This window comes from Buceros rhinoceros, unplaced genomic scaffold, assembly GCF_000710305.1.
Source record: "Buceros rhinoceros silvestris isolate BGI_N320 unplaced genomic scaffold, ASM71030v1 scaffold5941, whole genome shotgun sequence".
Taxonomy (NCBI): Eukaryota; Metazoa; Chordata; class Aves; order Bucerotiformes; family Bucerotidae; genus Buceros; species Buceros rhinoceros.
The window spans coordinates 320-18,501 of NW_010393574.1; the positions used below are offsets into that span (position 1 = coordinate 320).

General features: G+C 47.9%; 1 protein-coding gene across 1 annotated transcript in view; it reads left to right on the forward strand.

Annotated features, from left to right (window-relative positions):
- Positions 1–1,185: 1,185 nt before the first annotated feature.
- NR3C1 (nuclear receptor subfamily 3, group C, member 1 (glucocorticoid receptor)) overlaps positions 1,186–18,182 on the forward strand; it is a 64,134-nt gene continuing 47,137 nt past the window's right edge. The window contains exon 1 of the mRNA XM_010144895.1: positions 1,186–2,360. Within this exon, the coding sequence (XP_010143197.1) occupies positions 1,186–2,360 (1,175 nt within the window). The remainder of the gene's footprint in view (positions 2,361–18,182) is intronic.

Here is an 18,182-nt window from a genome sequence, read left to right on the forward strand (position 1 = left end):
CTGGGGCCACCTTAAAAACTGTCACACGTGGGGACTTTCTGTTGATCGCAGCCTTAACTTTGGCATACAGAGAGCCGCAGCAGCAGCGTTCGTCGGCGGGCTGGAGAAAACGGGTGGCAGAAACAGTGGGTTTATAATTAAGACGACCGTAAACTTGCTGTGAGCACTGCTGGGTCGCTCTGTTTAATGGATAATTGCGTGGCCGGGCTTTGACTTGGGCATTGCCGCCTCTTCGGGGCTGGGGGGAGCGAGCTGGGCGCTGTTTGCTGTTAGCGTTAGGCCGTGGACAAACAGTAGAGAAAGTTTGCCAAAGAATTTACAGTTATTCCAAATATTTATGTTCTGTGCTGAGAATAAATGTAGTAAATACAAACAGATGAAACTTAGGAGATTTGTTGTCAGTGTTGGATGTGTTTGGAGGATAGCTGTGAGCTGTTAAAGCGTTTGAAGCTCGTAAAAATTCTGCTTTATTTTTAGTTATCTTTTACGTATCAACTTGAGATTGATTTAAAGAGTTTATTTCCAGATTCAGGAGTTGCATTTAAAGCCGAACCTGCGCAAGTAGAGGAGACGTGGTGTGTTGTGGTGGAGAGGCTGTGCAGCTCCTAGACAATAACAAACCTCATAGATTTTGTCGGGCTGGTAGTACCGGCTTGGGAGGGTGCACCCGCACCCGTGGGGAGGGGGAGCTGACTCAGGCAAGGTGATAAACGTCCTTCTCCCCTGCCCTGCTCGAGGTGTCATTAAATACCAGGGAAAGTCACCTTCCAAAATTTGTGAATTGGGAACTTAAATAATTCTGACACTTCCTGACTTGCCTGGGTGGGTGACAGGGCTAGAAAGTGCACTCAGAAAGGTGTCTCATGCTGCAGCTGGAGTTGCAGGCAGGCAGACTCACTACTTCAGCCAAGGGTAGCAAGGCTTTACAAAATATATTTCCTTGTTACCAGTCAGAAATATTAAAAAAACCCCCACAAACAAAAAGCCAAACCCAAAGCCAGGGGGGTTGAGAGATGTGGCACACGTCAGCTCGTAGCACGATCTGCTGTGCTTTCACTCCCTGAGCAGCTAAACCAGGTCTGCCAGGCTAATGATTGAACTTTTTTTATTTTAATCGGTTATTAAAATATCCTCACTGTGCTAACTCTGACTGCTTCTTGTCTTTTTATAGCTGATGGTACAGTAATGGATTCCAAAGAATTGCTTAACTCGTCGGATCAAGACGAAACAAGGAAAAATGCGCTCATCAGTACCAAAGGAGGGATCATGATGGACTTTCATCCACCCTTCAGGGGTGGAGCCACTGTCCAAGCCCCTGTGTCTACATCTCCTCTCCCCGCGTCTTCTCAGTCAGATTCCAACCAGCAACCTGCTTTGGCTGACTTTTCAAAAGGATTAGTAAACAATGTGCCTCCGCCAGACCTTTCCAAGGCAGTGTCGCTCTCGATGGGACTGTACATGGGGGAGACAGACGCAAAAGTGATGGGAAACGACCTTGGATTTTCGCAGCAGGGCCAAATCGGCATCTCTTCTGGAGAAACGGACTTCAGGCTCCTGGAAGAAAGTATTGCGAGCTTGAACAAGTCCTCGAGCCTGGCCAAGGACACAAAGGGAGCAGTATCTTCTGAGCTGCCACTTGAGCCCGATTTCCCCGGCATGGCTGGCCGCAGCGTCCCTTTAGAGTCAGGAACTGCAGTCCAGAGCCAGGTGGGCTCGAACGGCGGCAACTTGAAGTTATTCTCTGAAGACCAAAGCACCCTGGATATTCTCCAGGATTTAGAATTGCCGCCGGTATCGCCTGGCAAAGAGCCTAACGGGAGCCCGTGGAGGCTTGACCCGTTGCTCGATGACGGTGGCTTGTTGTCTCCTATATCCGCAGATGATGCGTTTCTCCTGGAAGGAAATCTCGGGGAAGACTGCAAGCCTCCCATTTTACCTGACACTAAACCTAAAATCAATGACCGCGGTGACCTTGTACCCAGTTCCAAAATGCCAATGCCTCAAGTGAAAACAGAAAAGGAAGACTTCATCGAACTCTGTACCCCGGGCATAAAGCAAGAAAACATGGGCCCAATTTATTGTCAGGCAAACTTTGCTGGGTCGAGTCTGCTGGGTACTAAAGTCTCTGCCATATCTGTCCATGGTGTCAGTACCTCTGGGGGACAAATGTATCATTATGATTTAAATACTGCATCGCTCTCTCAGCAGCAGGATCAGAAACCAATTTTTAATATCATTCCATCTCTTCCTGCCGGTTCAGAAAATTGGAATAGGTGCCAGGGATCCGGGGACGAGCCGCTGGCTCCTTTGGGATCGCTCAACCTCGCTGGCAGACCTGCTTTCTCTAATGGCTATTCAAGGTAATTAGTTTTTCTTGGTCTTTATTAAAATACTCCAAGTCTGTTTAGCTCGACTGCATGCCTGCTGCTGGCTTTGGGGGTGGTTTTTCCTTCCAAAGTCAGCCATCCCTCATTCCTTCGTTACGCGCGGCCGTCTCATCTGGTCAGGCATCGCCAGGCTGGTTTGATTCCACAGTGCCATAGTAGCTCCACTATTGGTATTAAAGGGAGGAGAAGAGTGGGGGAGCTGCGTGCTTTAAAAAAGGAAGAAATGAAAGTACAAATTCTAAGATCCAGCCTAGAGGGAAAATCGAGGACGTGGTAGCAGGACCCATACGGCGGGTGGTATAGAAGGAAGTATTTAACCGTGTACAAAAGCTGCTTCGTTCTCAAGGGTTAGAGGGTCGGTCGCTGGGTGGCTGGGTTTTTTTCTTCCTAGTGTTACTTAAATGTGAAGCACAAAAATAACTTGGTTGCTGGGTAAATTTCTAGAACTACATTTAAGCTGAACAAGAGTTTTACCTGTGCTTGGTAATTGCATTTGCCTCACATGGGCTAGAAGATTCCGAATAGAAAATACCCGTCGTTTTGTTTAATAACTGCGTTTAAAGAGATAAGAGTATTTGCAGTGAGATTTAAACATACCTGGAATTTAACTCTTCGCTGGAACTGCAGGGGGGGCTTGCTTAGAGCTGGTTTTCTGAGAGCAGGGATTTGGGGGGGGCGGTTAGTACCTATTCTAGGTGCCTTCCTAGTCACGTATCTGTGAGTCGTTCCACGGTGCCGAGACTCCAGCACAGCGCTTCTCCTCTGGCCTTTGGGGCCGAGTGCGCTGGTGGCAGCTCTCTCCGGGGGTGGCTTTGGATGTCTCCTCTCGCCACGGAGACGGTGCCAATGGCCGCGGGGACGCTCGGCTGTCTATTCTGCTTAGTGCTGGCCTCTGTTTAACTGCCAGGTGCTCAAGCACAGAGTTGGGTGCCGTGGAGGAGGAGGGCTCTGCCGGGGATCTGTGGAGCCTTAGGGAGAACATGGCTCTTCAAGTCCACATACATAAAACCAGTAACCGTAGACTTTTCATGAAGTATCTGGTTTAACTTTCTTCTTCCCTTGCCTTGCTGACTGTTGACCACGGCGCGTTAGCCGCTGGTTGCGAGGCTCTCCCTGCCTGCTACTCGCTCCGTTTTCCCACGGTCGCCGTGAGGGGTGTGAGGATTTCTTCTCCATTTCAGGAAGACAGCTTTGAAAAGGCTTTCGTTATAGCTTTATTACATGGTTTTTAATTTTTGTAGTGAAGAGGTGGAGTTTTTTTCTTTGACCTGTTTAAAGCAATTTGTAATGTAAGGAATCAGACAGAAAAACCTGAATTTGTGGATGAATTCTGTTTTGATACGTGAATGTTGAACGTGCTTTATCATGTATTCTGACCGAGCAGAAATCCTTTGCACTACTGCATAAACAGCCCAACCTGCACGCTGTGTTTAGTTTGTTTTGTGGGGTTTTTTGGGTGGTTTTCCATTTTGCTCTCACTCTGTCTTTAACGGCAGTCAGTATAAAATCTGTGTCAAAGCCAGAAGAACTATTTCTGGGTTTGGGAGGTGGATTTCAGTGACTGTTTAAGTAAGCAGATTCCTCGTGGGCAATGGAGGTGTCCCGTGTGAGAATTCTTCTGCGCAGTTCACGCGTTGTTTTTATTTTCCAGCGCTAGTGAGGAAGCACCGAGCGTGTTCGTGAGTGGGTGATTCACACGTAGCTGATCGTGCGGCTGCGGGGGGATTTCATGAACACCAGTTTTAGACATGTGCTGTGTTTCTGGTAAGGCTGTGGTGACAACCCCGCAGACTACACCCGCTCCAGAGTGCAAAGGGCAGCAGTACTTGATGTTGCTGGGGCTCTTCTGCAGGAGCTGGGAGGTGTGTGCTGGTGTGTGTGCGCTGGAGCTGGGCAGCAGCAGGAGCACTGGCAGGAGCCCTGGACAAAGCTCCTCTGGTAGGCGAGGAGCATCCTGGCGTGGTGGGTGGAAGTCAGCTTCCACCACCCGCTACTGGTAACAGTGGTGTGCTGTGAGCGTTCACGTTCTCACTTTCTGTGAGGGTGTCTTATGTTTTATTGCCTTTTTTTGCCTGAAGATAACTTTATTTCTCAATTTAAGGAATGTGTAAAGAATTTCGGGGTAGCTCCTAACTGAGTTTTGCATAAAAATTCATTATTTCTGGGCCTTACAGAAGCCATCCTTACTTCCCATGGATTTTTACATACTAAAACTGCAAAGTCCAATTCTAAAACCAACATCGTTTGGGTTTGCCTTAGTTATTTTCTTCCCATAAAATAGAGAAAACTCCATCTTCTTTTTAAACCCTTAGTGATGCTAACAAACCCTGTGTTTGGAGCAGGGATTCTCTTTCTTCCTGAGCCTTGGCAGAAATCTTTGGTCTAAACTGGGTTAGTTTAAGGCGATGTGTTGTGGGTTTGTTTGTTTATCTTACAGAAGGCTTTACGGAATCGGCCTTGCTTTGACAGACAAAGAAAGGGTTGTCTTGCCAGGTTCTGCTGTGTTTGGGGTTGTTTCTTTTAGGTGCCGATGGCGTGAGGTGAAGGCTGGGCTTTTGAGAATTCAGCAGGCTAAACTTCCATTTCCAATAGGAAGTATTTTGTAGCATTAGTAGAATTATTTGACTATTCCCAACGTATTAATTATCCTAAATGTGTGGGAAGAAGAGCTGCAGTTCTGCCCTGGTGTTCAGGCAGCATTTAATCCGACTGCTTAAATGGAAGGCGCGTACCGTCTCTATAGACCCACAGTCCATAAACTCTTGAATTGATGTCATGCAAATGTGGATTTTGCTTCTCAGGATAGCACAGCGTGCTGGCTTTAATGAGGCGAGTGATGATCCGGACAGAGAAAACCAATCAATTCTCCTGTGAATGGCAGGAGATACTCTGAAGCGAGCAAAGAATTCAGGATTTCTGGATTCATGGACTTCGGGATTCCGTTCGGTGAGAGTGAATCAGCAACAGACAATAAATTGCTGCCTGTAGCTCGGGGTCGTAGCAGAACCTGCTGGTGCTTGTGCTGTTGTGCAAAACCAGGAGCTGCAGCTCAGCTTTTGAGCAGCTACTGCTCTGAGTTTTTGCAAGCACAGCGAATCCCCGCAGGACAGCTTCGTTCTGGACCGCCTTGGTGAGGCCACCCCGCTGAGTGAGCTGCCAGTGATCGCCGTGGAGCGATCCGCAGGCCGGTGGATAGAAGCAGGGGAGCAGGCGAAGTGGGACACTTTGCCGCAGGTTTTACTGGAAGAAGTGAGACGGCATCTGGCAGTGGAGTAAACCAGGCTGAAAGCATTTGGAAAATGCTTCACTGAAGAAGTGGAGGGTTTGCTGGTGTCTGTCTCTGATGGGATATTATTTGTGATTTATTACACAAAGGGCAGTGAAAAACGCTAAATTTCAAGGAAATTATTTTAGCAACGCACACTCATCGGACTCTGGCCTGGTATATACATTAAATCCATCGCTCAGCTGCTTTATTCCTGTGACTTCCTGGAGATGCGGCTTGTTGCGGGGGGAAAGAAGGCTGCCGAGACTCAAGGCAGCGACGTGGGGGTTGCTCTGTGCTTTTCCCCTCAGCCTACAGCCAGGATCGACAAAAACTGGGCCCCACTGGCTCTGTTACGGCTTCTCTTATTACACTTGAAACCGTTCCTAGTACTTAAGCTTGTGGGGGCTGAGGATCATTAAGGAAGTTTAAGAAAGGGCAAGAGCTGGGAGAAGCCATGGAGGAGGAGGAGAATCTGGAAGGGGGAGAGAGTCCTGGTGGTCAGCAGCAGTCCAAAGCCCTGTTCCCAGGAGGAGTTACCACTCTGCCGCCCCTCTTTAACTGGGATTCTTCTTGGGCTCAGACACTTTACTAGAAGAGAAGGGGGGAAAAGTGGTCGTTCAGTAGAAATGGTAAAGGTCAGTTGTCCGTTCGCCTGGCTGCATTGTTTCTGCTCGGCTTTTGGCCAAGGCCACTGGCTTGGCACGGGTGGATGTACTTCTTCAAATGTTGTCTGACTCAGCAGTGTATAATGTATGGTCCATATGGAAACGAGTCTTAATGGTTCTATTTTGATATAAAAAACAGACTTGTTGTTTGGAGGGAGTGCTCGGGGTTTCAATAGCCTGTTGTGATTTGTCAGCTTAATGTAATACTGTAGTTGGGGTTTGAGTCTTGGAAATACACAACAAAAAATTGAATTATTTTGGCAGAAAAGGATGAGTGGGGGTTGTCCCACAGAAGGTAGCTGGATAAGTGATAGGTGATGTAAGATGTAATCCACTTTTCCCAGTCTTAGCTGATCCACTCAGCTAGCTGTAGCTGAGTAGGTGTTTTTAAGTCCAACCCAAATAGTTAATTTCTGCTAAATTCTTTGCCCTGCAATGATCTCTATTTTAAGCCTAGCTCTAGCTTATGAAACACTGGTTGGGTTTTGTTGCCCACTGGTTTCTTTATCCGTCTTATATGATGGTTGCACCCCGTTGTACTCTTCTGCTGGCAGTGAGAGCAGAACTGTAGTTGAACCAGCTTCGCTCATGGATCTTCCCATAGATGTGAAATAATTGTGTTACACAACTCCTACATCACACATTTACTGTGTTAAAGATGACTTGTACACAGTGAGAGCAAGTTGTCTGGGAGGTGCAAATGTCCCGTGTTGGTTTGACTGTTACTGCTTGTTCTGGCAGTGAACACGCTGCTGACTATGTGTGTATGTAGCCGTAAACTGGAATTATTTCTACATTTTAGAAGGTTACCAGGTCCCCTTTTATAGCCACCATTACCAGGTGGGTTTTAGGGGGCTGTCTTGGTTTTTTTTTTCCTTTCCAATTTAATTTTATTTTTAAATATTGCCTAACTTCAAGTAGTGAAAATCTTAGGGGAGGACCCTGGCACCGGTGTAATACTCGTACCAAACCATGACTGTTTGTTTGTTACACGTTGCAAGATTAGATGTGGGGTTTCTCCAATTTCCACACCAGGTTCGGTATCGCTCTCTGCCGGTCCTGTTTGCCAGCACCTGTGCTTCGCCTGGTCGAGTTTCCCAGGCGGATGCTGTTGTCCCAGCGATCAGAGCCCTGCGTTTGGTCAGGAGTGTGATGGGAAGGGCAGTGCTGCTACCAGTGTGTCCTTGAGCTCGAGTAAGGGGTCCTTCACAGCTCCCCGCCACCTCCTTCGCGGGTCGGTGGGACGGGTGCGGCACTGATGCCTTGGACTCCTCTCATGTGGTTGCAAAATTTTCAGCCATGCTCTGTGTTTTCTTTTTTTTATTGATGCACAATATTTAGTGAAGAAAGAAAACTTTAAACTCACTATCGTCTTACCTCTTGTAAGCTGGTCATAAAGAGAAGCCAGCAGATTGTTCTGTTTTGTTTTAGTAGCCTGTGGCTTCTGGGTCTCCTCAGAGTGCTTCTTTTTGGGGCACATGAGGGATCTAGTGTTGGCACTTCAGTGCAAAATGTGGTTTGGAGCCTTTTTCTTAGGACATTCTGTTAAATCTCTTTACCACTGGCCTGAGAAACATTCGTTCCCGCACTGTTGGATGTTACGATCAGCGGCTTCTCCACAAGCCATACAAGAGGAGAGCAAGTTCTCAGCACTCAGAAATTTGCCTGGGAGAAAACAAACATATGTTTCTCGGTAGTAACGTTTCTCCTCACAACCCCCTTGCTTGTGGCTAATGGCAAGAAACAATTAGATCCCCATCATTTGCTGGGGTAGAGGAAGGCTGCCTGAGCCCGTGTCCTACCACTGATGTGCTGGTACAGCAGAACGGACGCATTCTGCAAACAGTTCCAGTGTCATTTTTCTTGAGATAAATTACATACCAGTAAAACCCTGTTCTCAGTCCAAGTTACAAGCACTAGGAGAAGCTTTGTAGAGCTGTAGCCACAACTGTCTTGGTTTTGTGTTACTGAAATACCCAAAAAAGTGTCGCCTTGGGTGTACAGAATGAACTTTAAAATGCATTAATGAAATGATCTCACTGTTCTTAGAAACACAGACACCAGCGTGTGTGCAGTGAGGTGGCCGCAGTGTGTGCGGTGTGCAGCTCCCTTTGGTGTCGCAGACGGTCTCTCAGTCTGGCAGTATACGCACGTCTTAATCTCATTTACTGAGGTATTAACATGGCGCATTGTTGTATGTGCAGATTACTCGTGTTCTCGGCACAGCGGTTTTCTGGCTGCTTCGCTGTACTGTGATGTCCATTTATAATATAGCCTTTGCTTAAATAGCCAGGACACTCGTGGCCCAGGAGTTAATCCTGTTCTCAGTGTTGGCTTCTGGAAATGCTGGGCAGATACTCTTGGTGGATGCCTCATCCCCGTGGGGCAGCAGTGAACAAAACAGCTGGAATAGATGACACACAAATAGAAGGAAAAACTAATTCAGCTCATTGTCTTGGCCCTGACTTCACATCAAGTAGTTTCAAATTTCGGTGGGAAAGAAAAATAAAATGCAAGAATTCCAACTACTTAGCCCATATGCGAGGGTGAGGCAGATAGTGACCGCGGCTTTGCTGGTCACCTGCAAAAGGAGCCAGGCAGATGTGACCTGCACAGAGCGTGCTCCATCCCTGTGCTGAGGCACTGCAGTATCACAGACCTCGGTTAAAGGAAACTGCGAGACAGGACGTGCAGCTCTGCTGCCTTCCCACAGCAGTACAGGTTCCAGGTTGTCCACCCTGCACGAGTCCAGAGTCTTGAGTTATGGTGGTTACTGGAGGGGCGAGTAATTGTGCTTCCACAAGTGGTGGGTTGGGTTGGGAGAACAACTGAGTGCCATTGCTTTGTCTCTGCTGGTGGTTTTTCTTACCTCATCTTCACTGCAGAGGTGTAACGTTGTGCACGTGCCTCCTGCATCCTCCCCAACTCAGCTCACACTAACCTCTGCCGTGATGTTTTCTGCTAGAGTTCTTCCGCTGGCTGAAACAACATGTGAGCTACATGTTGTGATGTTTGAAACGCACCTGTATATTCTGTGGCAAAAGCACGTCCACTCTCTTCCTGTGCCCTGTGCTGCTTGATGTGCCAGGTGGCCGTTTCACCTGGTCTTGAGATTTCCAGTGTCACCTCAGCTTCACGAGCTCTTTGCAGGGAGCAGAGATGCTGCCCAGCACCCAGGGTTCAGCTCCAGTGTGGATGATGTCAGCTTTTCTTGCTGCTCTTGTGTGAGACTGAAGTTCAGATTCCAGGACATGGTATTACTTATCCAGGATATCATGTAGAGTTTTGTAATAATGGTTCCTTACATCAATAATCACTACAATTGTGTGGATTTCTGGAGGAAGTCGTGCTCCTCAGAAGTCATTTTGGCATCTTCTGTGGAGAACATTTCCATACCAGCCAGCTGTGTTTTTCATGTAGTCTATATCAGCTGGTCGTACACTCCATATTCCGTCTCTACCTCTGGACCTCCTGGGCCACGTTAAGTCTTCCTAGAAAACTATAGGTCTGATGCACTCTGAAAATCAGTATCCAACAAGAGCCACTTCTTTGCTGAGAAGATGCAATATTACACGCAACTTTGCTTTTTGATCGAATACCTCTGTTTTTCTGAGATTGCAAAGGAAAAACTGCTGTTGGGGAAGGATTTCCAAAATAATATTAATAATAATGTCTGTCTTGAATTCAGTCCACTGCTACTGTAATTCAGTTAAGAAACTGGGTTCCATATTAGATTTTACAGTAATACATTCTTCATGCCATTCGTAATAGGTTTGTGCAGTTACTGTGTGTCAGAAAACAGCTGGAGATCATGATGGTGTTTATGCGTCCCGGTCACGCAGGGTTTAATAGGAAACTTCTGAGCAGCAGGGCACAACTCTCCCTGCTGTCGCTTTGTGCAGAGACTTAATGTTTCTGGTTGCATTCATTTGCACAACTAAGTTTTAAGTAAGTGAATCCTGCTCGGGATGTGAGTTTTCTCCTAAAAAAGAAACCGGGTACCAATCTGCTTCATCTCAAAATGCTACTTGGGAAACTCATGGTACTGTCAGGTAAGAGCTGAGTATCAACGAAGTATGTGGCTTATTCCAATAAGCAAAATTGGTTTGTTTTGGGTTTATTTTGGAGGATCTGATATGATGCTTTGATTATCAGGAAAATGGGGAAAAGTCCTGTAGTTGTCCCTATCGAAAAGATCTCTTGTGGTGGGGCTGCTGGCTGCCTCAGAGACCTCGGTCTTGTCTTGTCTTAGAAACTTGGAGTGTGGAGTAGGTTGGGTTTCTTTAGGGATGTGTTCCTGTCTCTGAGTATTTACTTACCCGCTTCGCCTTGAGAAGAGGGGCTTGGAGGTGGAGGACTTCTTTGTTCACAAGTAGGCAGTAGCTTGACTGCATCTCCAGTGGGATGAGAGGGGTGTGAAAACAGCACGTCAGTGGTTTGAAGTTTTTAGAAAATGAGTTTCTGGTCTCGGATGAGAATCCTCCAGCCGTTATAGGGCTCTTTTCCAACCACGTGACTCTGTGTGACAGAAGAGGCTTCGTTCACTCTCTCCCTTTGCAGATGGATGTTTAGAGAGGACGCTGCTGCTTGGGGTATGTGGGCGTCTGGCCTTGCCCTTGACTTCAGCACTTCTGTGAGTCCTCTGAGCCCTGCATGGTGTGTCTCAGGCCGTGCCTTTCCACACTCTCATAACCTGCCTTGGGGACCACAAGTGTGAAGCTCTGGGCTTCTTTGTGGGTTTTGTTGCCAGGCTGCAGAAGGGCTGCCCTGCTGAGCCGAGTCCAGTGACAGCAACGAGCAGCTAATGTGGGTTATTTTTGTTGTCAGCGCTTGGAGAACCTGCTTGCCTGGTGTGTGATCATATGTAATGATGTAGTAATAGGGTCTGGTACGTCTTCAGTACAACTCTATGTGCAAGGAGAGCTCTGCCAGGGTAGTGCTGCCAGGACGCGTCAAACGCTGCACTGACAGTTGCTTCATGGTGGAGCATCTCCAAGAGAACCAAGTCGCCCTAGGGGCGTTTGTGATGCTGAGTTGGATGTGGACTTTCCTAGTCTGTGCTGGAGCCTGTTGCTGTACTACTGCTCTCCTCAGCAGTTTTTAAACCACGTTTAATTAAATCACTGACACTTTTAAGAGACGAGGGTGCATGATCTGACTTCGAAGGAGGTTGTTTGTCAAATGGAAAGGGTTGTGCGATCTCTGGAGTCAGGTAAAAAAACAAGGTGTGGACAAGTGCAGTTATCACATGCTGTCGTCCGTAGAACATACAGTTCTTCTGTAGCTTTTTATCTGATCAGATGATGTAAATTGGTAACGACATATTTTAAAAATAGTGGATTAGATTATAAACCAATATAAAATGAGAACAAGAATTTAAAAAGGCTTTAAAAATTAGAGATCCTAATCCTGGTATCCAGAAAAGCTTTTTGTTGCTGGAGATGAGTGAAGGAGTATGGAATTTCACTTAAGTTTAATTGATTAAGATGATAAATGTTTGTAGAAATAATAGCAGACTGCATATGAAATGGCCAATTCAGCTTCTTCCTGAATGCTAAAATTCCTTAGAAAATGGTCTTTCATCAGTGGGAAAAACTTTCCTTCAAACGAAGATGAAATCAGCAGGCGAGTGGGAGGAAATCGATTGTCGCGTGTTGTGGGAGAGGGAGCTGGGAGTAGCGAAGGAGCCCTCTCCGTCAGGCCGGACATTGCTTTCTCAGGCACGGATCAGCAGTTTGTGGTAGTGTGGGCATGCTGAGCTACTAACCAAAGGAGGAGGAGGAGGGGAGGTACATCGCCTGTTTGTAAGCAGTTGCTGAAATGTAGATGATGGAATAGGAGGGGGCCTCTGGGACCCACTAACCCAGCCCATTCTGTCATTGTACCTTTGTCAATGACTGCAGCCCGCAAACTCTGCTGATGGTTTTTGTGGGACGAGGGGTGACACACCACTTGCACCAAATAGAATCTTCTCTGCAGCATAGGTGCCTTACTTGTTTGTAGGTTCCTAAAACTGCCTCAGACTTGGGTATCGTGGCTTTGCAGAGGAGCCGTGTAGAGGCTGACATTTGCTGACGTGTTGCTGGTGAGACTTGTGCAAGATATTTCACCAATGGTTGATACCGCTCAAACGGATCCGCCTGTGGGGTAGACCTGCTGTCTTGTAAGGCAAGTGAAGTAACGTGGAGGGCAGTTGAATTACGTAACAGGTGGGGCCGCACCTCGCGTACTCAAAGAGAAACTAAAAGTGAGAAGAAGAGACGTGTGCGGTTAGGACTTTTTTTACAGCTACTTAGGGCCTTACACACTTACGTGGCCTTTTCAGGGTGCGGAGAGGCCAAGGGTCGCAGCCCTGAGCAGTGCCTCTGCCTCGGAGCAGAGGGTGCTGAGCGCTTGGGCGTGCACTCAAAAAGCAGAAGATAGAGGAGTTTTCAGTGGTACAGGGAGGGAGTTAAAGACTCTCCTGAGTTCTGTTTGAAAGCTGGGGTGTTGTTTAAAAGAGCCTGAAGAAATTAGCCATTGATTTTGTTACTGTAAGTACCATTAGAAACAGACTCACCTCTGAGTAACAGTTTTCTCACAAATGCAAGAAACTGTTGGTTATCAAATTTTAACTTCTCAGATGTTTTAAGATCTTGATAATGAGACTGCAAAGGGATATTAGTGATTAATGTTTAGTGTGCTGGTTTCATTTCTTTATTTCAGTGATCATCTCTGGATTCCAGGGAAAAACAGCTGTGACGAGGCTGCAGGATCACATCCTTTCTTGATTCTTTATTTCAGTGAAAGAAATTTCTGTGTTTTCACTTAGCTCAGTAGGGTGAGGTCTTACAAATAGACTAAATTACTGTTTTGACGAGATACTAGGAAAAGAGTGGTTTAAAATGGAATAAAAAGTGAAAGGTCATAAGCTTGAAAATTAAGCAAGTTTGTTTTCACTGCCTTACCCAGATTTCCAAACAAACATAGATTACTATTGGGTCAGTGCAGAATGTGTGCTGTTTGGGCTGGGAGAGAGTTCATTTTCTTCTCAGTAGCTGGTGTGGGGCTGTGGTTTGAATTTGTGCTGGAAACAGTGCTGGTGTTTTCATTGGTGCCGAGCACAGCTCACAAAGTCTCATGGCCTTTTCTGCTCCTCACCCCACCAGTGAGTGGGTTGGAGGAGTGCAGGGAGCTGGAGGGGACACAGCCAGGACAGCTGACCCCAGCTGACCAAGGGGATAGTCCACATCATATGACATCACGCTCAGCAACAAAAAGTTGGGGGAAGAAGGAAGCGGGGGATGTTTGGAGTGATGGTTTGTATTCCCAAGTCACCGTCACACTGTCCCTCCTGGAGCTGGCTGAACACCTGCCTGCCCATGAGAAGGAGTGGACGAACTCCTTGGTTTGCTTTGCTTGCACGCAGGGCTTTGGCTTTACCCCTTAAACTGTCTTTATCTCAACCCACAAGTTTTCTTACTTTTACCCTTTGGATTCTCTCTCCCATCCCACCGGGCTGGCGTGAGCGAGTGCTGCGTGGGGCTGAGCTGCCAGCTGGGGTTAAACGAGTTGGTGCCCAGTGTGGAGCTGGAAGGGTTCAAGACAGTGACAGGTTGGATTGGAATGTGCTAGATGGAATTGGTAACTGTTAGTGCTGTTTACTGTGAACGGCAGCTCCTGCGCTGGCCATGGGGCTTGCTTGCCCTGCTGAAAACTGGAGTCTGGTGTTCATTCGTGGCTGCTTTTTGTGTTTGCTGCTGGCTGTGCTGCTGATGGTCTCACGCCGCTACTCCTGGGGACATTCTGATAACAGCCATGGCCATGTGCTGGGGCTGGCAGGTGGCCAGGGCATCGCTGCTGTACTGGGCAGGTTGGAACTTCCCTCTGAACTTGAGTCAAAGGGACTGTCACCTGAGAATGAGTCCACATGAGAGCAGGACACCCCAAAGCTTCTGTGACCATGGATAAGTCCATGGCAGAGCAGGTCCATCTCAAAGCGTCTGTGGCCATGGTTACATCCGTGCCACAGCAGGTCTAGCTGTGAAGGGATTGTGGCCCAAGGATAGGTCCAGGCTGGAGAAGGTGCACCTTGAAGCATCTGTGCTGTAAATAAGTCCATGCTGCAGCAAGGATGCTTTGAAGCTTCAGTTGCTGTGTAGGAGGTGATGCTGGAGCACCTCAAAGCATATGTCCGTGGATAAGCCCACAACAGAACAGGGTCGCTCCTGGAGGGACCATGGCTCTGGGTAAGGCCATGCTGGAGCAGGGTCGCTCCTGGAGGGACCATGGCTCTGGGTAAGGCCATGTTGGAGCAGGGGCACTCCTGGAGGGACTGTGGCCCTGGGTAAGGCCAGCTGGAGCAGGTGTATATCTGAAGGCATTGTGCCTGTGGAGGAGAACTACTATAGCAGGAACTTAATACGGAACGTGTCACGGATTTGTGTGTCGTCCTTGCACAGGGGCTGTGCTCATCTTCCTCATATCGTTCCAATTTTAGCGTGTGTGCTGCTGAGGTGAGCACACATACTAAAACTGGAGCGACACAGAGAAGATTATGCCTTTTCAGAGAGTATGCCTTTCACATATTACTTTCATAAATTATGTAATCCCTTTTTGGAGGAAAGGGGAGACTTGCACTGCTTTTTGTGTTACTTGCTGTGACCAACCTATACTAGTGAGCTGAAGGTTTACAAGAAAAACGAACATTAAGTTGTTTGCTCTCTCTGTTGCTCGAAGTGGCTTGAAGTATGGAGGAGATGCTGGATCACAACCACGGTCTCCCTTGGTGCTGCCAAGGAGACAAGAGCTTGGGAGACAAGAGCTGCCACTGCAGGGCGTGGTCCCGAAGAAACATTTTCTCTGGCCTTTGACAGGCTTTGTGCAGGTCGTCTGGCCACACCGGTGTTGGTGGGAAGTAATCTATTTTAAAGTGAAGTCCTGTGGTTTCATTTTCATCGAGCTGTATGAAATCTGCCCTTCCTGAACACGGCTTTCTGAGCCCCACGTGCCTGCCATCTTCTAGAGTGACAAGGAAGCTGTTCTGACGCCGTCACTTTTAACAAACCCCATCTAACGAGTTGCACAGTGGATTCGCTCCCCTGCTTGCAGGAGACACATCTGTTCAAACGCAGTGCCAGGTTGTTTGCAAGTTATGTGTGTGACTTAATGAAATAGTGAAATTTGGAGCTAAAACTCCTCATATAAAATGTGAGTGTGGAACTCTGAGTGCTCCAAGCTCTCTGGTCAGAGTGGCAGAGCATTTGTTTGTTATCAAAGCGAGGGGTTAATATCGGGCTGCCTGCAAGATGACCTGCTTAGTCACAGCAGATGATTGACAGCAACTTTCCAACCAGAGCAACTGGTTTGACAAATGAGCGTGGACCTATTTTGTCACTTCCAAGGTTCTTCTTTAAAGACTCTCTTATCACGTTAGAGGTTGGAACATCTGATATTTTATTAAACGACAATCAGGAGCCCGGGACGGTGGTAAGAGTCTGCTGGTGCCTGGGATTTGGTTTGCTCCGCCTTGCTCCTCTGATGAGGCCGGTCTGGTGGAGCGGCCCAGCAAGCCGTGGGGAGGGAGGAAGTGGCCAGGGTTTCTATTCCTGGCTGAGCCCAGCCTCGAAGCCAAGGAGGAGCTTAAAGGAAATGTAGCATCTAGGTCTTTGAACCTTTCCAAGGGTTCTTCAGTGCTACCAGCTCCATCTTCTGTGTGCAGTGTTTCAAGATGTGGACATCTTAAAACTGCTGTCCTCATTTAAAGTCGACACCCGGCATGTACCAACGAGGGAGGCCCTGAAGCTTTGTGGAAACAGATGGCAAAGCTGCAGTTCCAGACTTTATCGAAACCATCCCAAACAGTCTGTTTCAGCAGTCACAGAGATGGCTATTTCCTAAACCATGACTGCTGGTGTCCTGAGGGGAATGCGTATTCTTTTGGCCCATCCTGTGTTTAAGAACAAACTCGGGTTCCTTTTTGGATCAGAGAGTCTATTTCTAGGTTCTGTGTTTAAAAAGGGGGCATGAGTGCAACGAAGTTTTCTGTTCGCTCCTGTTCCTCCTGCCCAAAGCTATGTGTAATGGTTCTGCTTTTGTGAAGATGGCGTAACTCCTTGGCCAAGCTTTGGCAGTGGAAGTAATGACTTTGAAGATGTGGCCTGAGCATTACGCTGTGTGTCCCCACTCTGATAGAAGCCGCTGTCACAGGGCAACATTCTGCCAGACGAGATTGGAGTTTGGGGGTTGGTTTGGTCATGTATTCAAAAAATATTTAGAGTTGTAAAAGCCCTCAAAGTGGAAAAGGTGGTTGGGTGCCACATACAACTACCTGTGACTTTGGAGTATCCCTCCTACACCCACGTCTCTTGCTTACAAAACGACGCCTGTCAGCTGGGTGCTAATTGCAAGGTAGATTTTTCCAGATTGTGTTTAAAATCCCGTGATTTTGCAATGTTTTGCCTTCATGGTGTGAGAAGCTCCGTAACTAAACGGTAACCTGCGTCAGGGTATTTACAGGATTGGGAAGGGAACAGCCTTCCGCAGACTGTGCAGGGGTCCACAGGAACAACCTTCCGCAGACTGTGCAGGGGTCCACAGGAACAACCTTCCGCAGACTGTGCAGGGGTCCACAGGCACATCAAATGTGGTGTGTTTCTGGGCAGTGGTACAGGCACAGCTGTCTTACCCCAGTCCTGCATCACCAGCTGCATCAAACTCTCCTCGCTGCAACTGGCATGTTCTCATTTGCTGCCTCTTGCTCAGGGTGTCCTGAAAGTCCGTGCGTAATGCAACAAGCAATGGTGGGCTTCCAGACTTGTTTTCACACGATGCTGTCAGCTGGTTAAAGAGGGTCCCGGTGGGAGAGCTGCTTTGCAGTGCCCGTCACAAGACCTGTGATGGAGAGAGCGAGCTCAGTCCAGTGTGCGGACAGCTGTAAGTGAGGGAACTACATGTAAATGAGGCAATTGGTTTAAAAACCAAAAACCCTCAAAGCCAAAACTTAAAGAAGCAGCAGCACCACCAAGAAACCCCCAAACAGCTCCGACTGGCCAACAGCACTGAGTAGCAGAAACGTATCGCTGTGATACACTGATAGCATCGAGTAGCTCAATTTAAGTTAAAATTAAAAATCACCATTTTAAAACAGGGCAAAGCTTGCCCCAGTGTGGTGAACAAAATCCCTTAAAAGATGTAAGTTCAACCATAAATAGGAAATTGAGAGGGATTAAAAAAGGAGTCTGTGAAGTGCCTTGCGAGGGGTGCTGACCCTGACAGGCAGCTCTGCAGACCTGTCCGTAGTGGAAGGATGTGGGACAGCGGGCGAGGGACACCCAGAGCCTGGCCATCGCCTGCCGGTGCCAGACCCCTTCATTTGGGAGCAGGAAGCTCTGTCAGGCTGAGGGACGTGTGCTGGGAGGGTTGGCCAGGCAGGTCAGAGCGGTGGGCCAGGGTGGCACTCGCTCAGCAGTCCTGAAGGACCTGCAGACCAGCAAAGGTGATGTCTGGGACAAAGCAGCCGTGGTGCGGGGGCTGCTGGTGTGTCTCCTGTTAAAAACCTGGCTCCCCAGGCCCTGGAGCATGGTGGGCAGTGAGTCGGATTTCTGCCCATGGCAAGGTGGCACAGGTCAAGCTGTCAGGTCACTGAGCACACACGAGTCTCTTGGGAAAGAGCTGTCCTTGCTCCTGGAAGGCAAATACCACCTCATCGATGTCCTGGGCTTCTGTGGGGCTCTCAGTGAGCCTGTGGACAGGGGAGGGGCAGCTGACCTGAATATACATGAATTATTTTATTTTCCTTTTAAGTCTTTGACATGCTTCCTTAGCAGAGGCCATTTAGGAAAAGAACCCAGCAAAACCCCCCACGTTGTCGTGGAACTGGAA